The sequence below is a fragment of the Mytilus edulis genome, chromosome 14, assembly GCF_963676685.1.
Source record: "Mytilus edulis chromosome 14, xbMytEdul2.2, whole genome shotgun sequence".
Lineage (NCBI taxonomy): Eukaryota > Metazoa > Mollusca > Bivalvia > Mytilida > Mytilidae > Mytilus > Mytilus edulis.
In genome coordinates this window covers 22,727,576-22,736,374 of record NC_092357.1, presented here as the reverse complement: position 1 = coordinate 22,736,374, position 8,799 = coordinate 22,727,576, and the positions used below count along the sequence as shown (strand labels likewise).

Below are 8,799 nucleotides of genomic sequence, written 5' to 3'. Positions count from 1 at the left end.
TTTTGTCAAGCCGGGGACTTTTAAAGCACCCTAAACGATATTTGTTCATCGTATTGTTGACATCTGTGCAAAACCTGGTAGACGTTTTTTACATTATCAACTGTGGTTAACATGTCTTTCATCGGCGTTTGTATCACATGTTCTTCATTTTATTTCGAAATTTTATGTCATACTTTGACGTATCAAACGCCTTCCTGATTTGATTTTCTTTTACAATTACAGTAACTACTCATCCTGTTCTAAACAAATGATGTTATTTCATTTAAGGAATGACTGTTTTTTTTTTCTGTATATGAAGAAATAACATCAAACATGTGGTGCATACTGGAAAACATGCGTAGCAGGTTATTATAAAGTGTGCACCAAATATTTCATGTTATTTCGAATAGACAGAAAAAATATTACAGTCATTTCTTATAATTTAATTCTAAATTTCATTTTAAACCGGTGAAAACCATGAAAAAGCGTTGTTGACGTCATGGTCACATGACAAAATTATGTATATGTGCTGATAAACATAACGACGTCTGCCAATCAGAAAACGCGTTACATCCAAAATTAAATTATTTTCTTATGTTTTTCAGCTAACATGTTTAACAACCATGAATGAAGACAATACAACGCAGATTTATACCAACAAAACCATCTTCACCAATGATGCAGCAAATGAATTAACCAGAAAAAAGAAAGTAAACTAAATTAACTAACTTAGTTTTCCCCACGTATTAAAACACAATAATAAGCGTCCACATATTTCAAATAAGGCTGTTCTATGTTTTAAGTAACCTTAATACATATTAATTATCTTTTTCCATATAATTATAATGAGTTCAATTATTGCAAAAGAGTGTCGAAAGATAACAGAGGGACAGTCAAACAGGTCGAGAATAAACGGACAACGACACCATGGCTATACAATAAAATAAAAACAGAAAAATAATAGTACACTACACACAACAAAGAAAACTAAACACTAAGCAACACGAATCCCCAGAAACACTTGGGGTGATCTCAGGTGATCTGGAAGCAGATCCTGCTCCACATGTGACATGAAAAGAAATATCATAAACTATGGCTTGCCAATCATAGTTCGACTAAATAATAATTGGAATGCAATGTAAGCAGTGTGTACAATGTTAGGGACAAATATGTCTTGATTGTCTTCTATCTTCTTTAAAATACAAGTTCTAAAATATGGTTGTTAGAGTAAAGAACAGTATACAAAAAAGTATATCAAAAATACTGAACTCAAAGGCAAATTAAAAAAGTCCAAAAAAAAAAACTGACAAAATCAAACGCTATCAATCAAAAGACTAAACGAAATACAGCTTTTAAACTCCTAAATTGATACATGCTTTGTCCGAGGAAAATGGTAGGTTATACTTTGTTACACAGAAGGTTCAGCCGTGTGACAGTCGGGTAAAGTTGCGTGATATTGATAACATTCGGTGGTCAACTAAAGAGGACAAAATTGAAAAATGATAATATGACAATAAGTAGGATTCAGCAGCTAAAACTGTAGATATACATGTATGGTGAAAATTAGCACCGGAAATTAAAATACCTGTCAGCTGAAATAAATTCTATACCTCATTTTTTATAACTGAATTTCTAAAGGAATATTTAAGTGGATCTTCTTTAGTATATTCATAAGAAAAGTATGAACTGTCTGTCCTATCATGTGTATTCCATACGCTATGTTTAATAACTTTACCTTAGATTTTTGAAGGAATATTTAAGTGGATTTCCTTAAGTATATTCGGTGGAATTGTTATATTGAATATTATTGTTATTGGTTTATTGATGAAACGAAAGGAAAAATCAAGAATGGGATTCTTTGTCACTAATTTAGCCTATGCTGGTAAGTAGCATTATTATTAAGAAATAGAGAAAAAATATTTCTTTATAGCTTTTTATATAGATAGATAAAGGAAGATATGATTGTGAGTGCCAATGAGACAACTCTCCATTCAAATAACAATTTAAAACAAGGTAAACCATTATAGGTCAATGTACGGCCTTCAACACGGAGCCTTGGGTCACACGGAACAACAAGCTATAAAGGGCCCCAAAATTACATGTGTAAAACCATTCAAACGGGAAAACCAAGGGTCTAAGCTATATAAAAAAAACGAAAAACGAGAAACAAGTATAAATTACATAAACAAACGACAACTACTGTACATCAGATTTCTGACTTAGGACAGGTGCAAACATTTGCAGCGTGATTACACGTTTTTAATGGAGCTAAACCTTCTCCCTTTTTCTGAAACAATAGCATAACATCACAACATAGAAAAACACACGATAAAATATCAATTGGCAGGCTTAACTCTATCAAAAAACTTAAATTAATACACTATGACCTTTTATTGATTTATTTATTATTATCAAAACTGTATTTTTCATACAAAACCTTCACATTTAATCGAAACAGGTTAAGAGTCAATATGATTAGCAATGTCAATAATTAGTACAATAATTACCAATTTGGTAAAATAATTATTAAATATATATGAATACATTCATCTTTAATTCCAAACAGTTATACAGATACAAGATATTTTATCAGCAGTTAGTTAGTTAATTAGACTTTACCATGATTGCTATTTAACAAAAATATGTCCTAACTAATTAGAATACATATCATGTGTACAAGTTATGCTTACAATGATCTGACAAAAGATAATTCTACCATCCGTTAATTAAATCAATCAATAAAAATTCTGCTTGCATATTTTCTAAGGTGTCCTCATTCGGACAAACTCATTGGATCCCGGAAGACCTTTAAAACAAAAATAAGACATAGTGTTTACAAATACTTGTAATCATACAAATCTATAACATTTTATCAATACAAATACACTTTACTAGAGTAACTATACTATATCATATTTCAAAGTTTTTAGATATTCGTTATACAGATTTTCTCACTCTAATTATCAATACTTCAAAATTTCTATTTAATTTGTATGTTATGTAAATGTTTATTTTTGACACTATGGTTAAACAACTAAATATATTTTTTTAGATTTGTGTGTCGGACTTTTTCATGTTTTGCCAGAAACGATTCATGTTTGGTTCGAGGTTGATTGGAATGAGTTCACCTGTCATATATGTTATGGATACCTCGCAACGTTCTCATTTTATGTGTCAACATATGCCATAGTTGTTCTCTCTATAGACCGAATGAACGTGGTAGTGAAACCATTATCACCCGTGACTAGATTTAAGATATATAAATATGGATTAGCACTGTCTGCATGGATACTTGGGTCGCTCCTTGCAATTCAATATTCTTTGCATACGACATACTACCCACCACAAACCTTTGGCAAGGATGCATACCGTCACGAATTTCCCTACGACCTAGTAAGCAAGATAACATTATAAGTCACATTTACTTGTTCAGTAAACTCGCCTCCTACACTAATATGTAGTCCCCGGTATTTTTTTTTTATGATTTCTTGGTCTGTAACTCTATTCTTATTTTAAATCTAATCCTTAATTCAGAAAAGACCAATTTATAAGAATTTGAACAGCTTTTAACAATAGCTTTGTTTTTAAAACCATTTAGTTCAGAGTCAATGTGCTGATCAAGGCTACTTGATACATTGTTTTTCGTCCAAATGTATTATATGTCATCTAGGAGTATAGTTGAACGTTGCATGAATATGAAATAGACTATTTTACCAATGAATCATTGTTTTAACCATGTAAGAGCTACCAATAATCATTATTTTATAACCACAGATTTATTCAATCAAATTTATATATAAATCATTGGTGAAGGCAACACCATTCAATACATATATACCAAAAACTTTTTTTTCTAATTACAATTTTGCATTAAATCAAAGTCACTAGATGTAAACATGCTTTATAAGACTAAAAATGCATGTCTGCCTTGTATATTTCTTTCGGATAATTTCAAAAAAATAATAGAAGGACCAATTTGAATGAATGCAACTTATCATATCTAAAAATGAAATTCCTTATTGAGTTATCAATGATCACCAAGGTCCATCGATATATAATATTGCGCTTAAAGTATTCAGTTATTAATTTGCAATTCGGTGGTATCTAAAGTCATTTACTCGTTATGTCTTCTCAATAACACCAAGAATATTTTTTTGCAGGAAATTCGATATTTTGATGTGTGTGTCCTCATTATAATACCGATAATATTCATTATAACTTGTTATATAATGATTTATATGGCGATCCGCAGAAGACATACGTGCACATTAATGACAACAAACTCCAATAGCGACGGTAAGAATGAACTATTTATAACTTTTTTGATAAATGAGAATTGATACTAGCAATGGTTTCAACTCATACCTCATCATATAACGCTAACATGATTTATCGTAAATATTTTATACTTGAATCTTTCTTTATTCAACTACATCACGTAAATTAGAAAACAGCGAAAATGAATATCTTGTAAGTGGACTACAAAGCGTAAAATGTGAGATCAAGAATCTGCGAAAATAAGTCGTTCGAGGTTACATTATTCAATTCAATATTTTGACAAACTAACCGTTTGCAAGTTTATAGTGTATATTGAATCTAAATAACAATAGTTTATCATAATGTTGATATTACATATACTAATTTTCTATCAGCGATAAATAATGTTCTGTAGTTGTTAATTTTATTTTACTTCTAAAAGGTAAACATACCTAATGATATTAGAATAGTCCATACAAACAATTTTTAGTCCTTTGCAAAAAATGGTAAAACGTCGCGAGTTAACTTTTAATTTCATGCATTCTATTATGAGTTATTATCCGTTATTTGCATCATAGGTTGAAACATGTTATTTTTAAGCAAACAACATATATGCTCTTCAAAGTGTTATTTTGGTTTGAATATTTTTGCTGTATAACATGTTGTTTTAGGGGGTACAAAAATATGTAATTAGGGCCCCGCCTTTAGGCGGGTCGCCCTATAGTGATCAGTCTGTCCGTCCGTCCGTATCTACAGAACCATTATGACTTTATACTTTACATGTTTATTAACCACCACCAGAGGGCGTGTCATGGCCCTATAGTCCGTCCATCCGTCCTTCCGTAGGTGGGTCGCCCTATAGTGACCAGTCTGTCCGTCCATCCGTCCGTCCGTAACACTTTAACTTTCGGTCCGCTCCATATCTAGAGAACCATTATGATTTCATACTTTATACTTTACATGTTTATTAACCACCACCAGAGGGCGTGTCATGATGTATGTATAACTTCCTAGGTCAAAGGTCAAGGTAAAAAAAACTTTGGTTTCAGTTGACAACCCTGTGTCCTGTGGTGAAGATCGTGTCCGCTCTATATCTTGAAAACCGTTATGGTTTCAAAGTTTATACTTGACATGTATATGAACCAACACCAGAGGGTGTGTCATAATTTATGAACGACTGCCTAGGGCAAAGTTCAAGGTCAAAAACTTTGGTTTCAGTTGACAACCCCATGTCCTATGGTAAAGATCGTGTCCGCTCTATATCTTGAGAACCGTTATCATTTCAAAGTTTATACTTGACATGTTTATAAACGAACACCAAAGGGTGTGTCATAATTTATTACAACTTCCTAGGTCAAAGGTCAAGGTCAAAAACTTTGATTTCAGTTGATAAACCCATGTCCTATGATAAAGATACAATTTTTTAATGCACATTATTCAAAGCGGGGCCCACAGAGATGGCTCCCATCTCAATGATATCTAGTTAATTCAATTAAGCGAGTAGTTTATTTTCTTTTTAAACCTTGATCGGTTTCAAAATCAGCTGTTAATTCTTTTTTTAAAGCAAATAGTTTTCACGAAACAATTACGAAAAGTAATTAACGTAAATTTTATGAAGTAAGAATCATCATTTACTGTTTTAGACCTATTTCAAATACATAGTGTTTTGTTTTTGCAGGTATGCATGCACGTGTTAATTTCTACGCCAAGATGAGAACTGTAAAACAACTGTTTGTGGTTTCAGTAGGTATGACTTAAAGATTTTAAATTTGAATCATAAGCAATATTTTGGATTCATGGTTTTTCGTTGGATACCAATTTTCGTGGATTTCAATCACAAAGAGTCAACCACAAAAAAAGAAACTAATAGATCCACAGTACATAAGCTGATTGTTATTTTCAAGCAGCATTAATATTTACTTAGTAATACACAACGATTAATTTTTTTGTCACACAAATGCGTTATTTTGTTTTTGATAGAGTTATGCTGTACATATGCATTTACACCATTTTGTATTTCAGTGTACGTGATATGCTGGACTCCATTATTCTCTGCATCACTGCTAGCGTACTACAATGTGTTGAGATTTGGAATAACGTACAGATTACTAATTGGACTAGCACCATTGAACAGTTTAACAAATCCAGTTGTTTTTCTCTTATTTAATCATAACATGTTCTGCAAAGGTCGTAAATCTTCGAACAAAAATACCATTGTTTTAAAAACCAACAGTTCATCTACTAATGGTAACATGGTTAATGCTACGCAACTGTGAATACAAATTTTAAAAGTTTTCACTTTGAAATCGTTCACCATGGTATTCCATGGTACTTATTATGGTCATACTTGATAGGGAGGTTGTGTCTGGTAATTGACTTTGACTTTAACACTACCACAAACAGCTCAAATACATTTGTTTATATTGGTTTAGTGAATTTGACGTCTGACCACTTTTAAAAACGCAGAAGAATGCTTTGAAATCCGTTGTTTACATAACTTTGTCACCAACGACAAAATTCACTTTTTAGTTCAAATTTTCGAAATTAAGACAACACATTGAACATTAACTCTGTGACTGATATTCCAAAAATAAACGTTTGGCTCGATGGCACGTAAAACAAATGAAAAGAAAAATACCAACAAAACATTATAAAGTCAATTGTTTCTAATAAATAAAGTAATTTATTTATAGAAGCTAACATTTAGTTATAATATACTATAAGAAAAAAATGTTTACGCGGCTACCAAAGATGCGGAAAACTAAATTGTTTTCAGCTGCACACAAAATAAAGACTCCATACGCTGGCAGTCGTTTAATTTCATCAACTTTCTAGCGGAACAAGACTGCTTGAGAGATCGATAATTAATAGCAGAAATTGATAGAGCAAAAGTCAAACCTCTAAATTTTTTTGATAAGACAACTAGAAACCAAATTGCAAAACGTTTACTGCGCAGTAATGGATCTACAAAAAAAACAATAATGAAAAAAACAATCAAACAATTCAAACGAGAAAACAAACTGTTTGAAGTATGTATAAAACAAAGTTAAAAAACAACAATATAATATACATAAAAAACATCAGCTTTTTTTACCTAAAGTTTATCTTACGTCAGAGATATATAACGGACATATACAAATTATACCACTAAGTAACACAGTTGTCTCTTGAGTACTGACTATTTATTCATTAATTTTTAAGTTCAAGTATAGAAAGTTGATCGGTTTAAAAAGTTGAAAATGAAAGTCATAGCGTATACTTTTAAAATAATTGATCTGGTTAGCTGGAGTTTCCTGTCTGATTTATTAAAGCTGAATTGTCACTTTGAACAAAACACTACAGTTGAAATTAATTGACATCCGTTTTGTGATAATGAATGATTAAACGTATTATGACAGTTGGTGACATTGAGAAAATCTTTTCATATACTCCGTTGTTCAAAATGGGTTTCGATGAAAAACGCACAGAAGTAAACGAGAAAAAATATAAAAAAATTGCTAGCTCTTTCAAATAAACACTGATATAGTAAATGAATATATATAAGACCTTGAGTGACTTGCTGTGTTTAACAAAAACTTTTAAAATTTTCTAGATAGGAATGTGATGTTCAGTAGTTGTCGTTTGTTGATTGGCTTCATAAGTATTTCTCGTTTCTAGTTTTTTTATATGGATAACACCGTTGGTTTTACCGTTTGAATGATTTTACACTAGTCATTTTGGTGTCCCTTTATAGCTTGCTGTTCGTTGTGAGCCAAGGCTCCTTGTTGAAGACCGTACTTTGACATATAATGGTTTATTTTTAAAAATTGATACTTGGATGAAGAGTTGTCTCATTGGCACTCATACCACTTCTTCTTATATCTAAGATAAATTTACAACATATTGTATTTCACATTCATGTACGAGTGTGCTTCCCTGAAAGGGGTCAAATGTCAAAATATGGTACTAAACGAAAGTCCATGTCTTAGAGGGGTATATTAAGTAGATGGATATTTTATATCAACATGAGTTGCTTGTTGGTGTTGTTTACTTGTTATTGCGAGCGCAATGTCAACTCAACTGCTTAAAAAAGACTGTACACAAATGAAACAACAATAAGGTATATTAATCGTCTAATTTATTAATCTTACAATGGTGTAATGTTGCTTACACATTGACATATACACAAAATATTCGTTTATTCAGATCGATGTTAGCGATAATACTAGTAACATAGTGTGCAAGTGACATATTACGATATATATGGGGTCAGTAAATTCCAATGTCAAAATCAGAAGCTCAAACACATTAATCGAATAAAAAACAGTTGTCTTATTTTCAACTTTGTAAAAAACTTTCTCTATGTGGAAAATGGTTGATTTAACCTGGTGTTATAGCTAGCTAAACCTCTCGCCTGTATAACAGTCGCGTATAATTCCATTATATTTACAACAAAGTGAGCCCAACAGATAAATGAAATATTTGGTACATCGTTAGAATTTTAATGACATACAAAATGGCCGTTCATGCCATTATGTGCAATAGTTTCTTACTTCATACATTCATTATAGAAATGTCTTTCTA

General features: G+C 31.4%; 1 protein-coding gene across 2 annotated transcripts; it reads left to right on the top strand.

Moving 5' to 3' along the window:
• The first annotated feature begins 1,031 nt into the window (after positions 1-1,031).
• On the top strand, positions 1,032-6,973 carry LOC139502777 (mesotocin receptor-like). Of its 2 annotated transcripts, none has more exons than XM_071292362.1 (5): positions 1,032-1,861; positions 3,032-3,372; positions 4,140-4,275; positions 5,915-5,979; positions 6,259-6,973. In XM_071292362.1, exons 1-5 carry the CDS (start codon positions 1,804-1,806, stop codon positions 6,265-6,267), a joined length of 609 nt encoding a protein of 202 aa, XP_071148463.1. In that variant the 5' UTR covers positions 1,032-1,803; the 3' UTR covers positions 6,268-6,973. The 2 variants fall into 2 exon arrangements, with proteins under 2 accessions (XP_071148463.1, XP_071148462.1); XM_071292361.1 differs by having other exon boundaries at positions 5,915-5,983.
• The last annotated feature ends 1,826 nt before the right edge of the window (positions 6,974-8,799 follow it).

Coding starts and splice junctions, on each gene's coding strand:
- LOC139502777 (XM_071292361.1), top strand. CDS start 1,804: ATGAAACGAAAGGAAAAATCAAGAATGGGATTCTTTGTCACTAATTTA. Junction 1,862..3,031: donor CACTAATTTAGCCTATGCTG/GTAAGTAGCATT, acceptor ATATTTTTTTAG/ATTTGTGTGTCGGACTTTTT. Junction 4,276..5,914: donor AACAAACTCCAATAGCGACG/GTAAGAATGAAC, acceptor TTGTTTTTGCAG/GTATGCATGCACGTGTTAAT.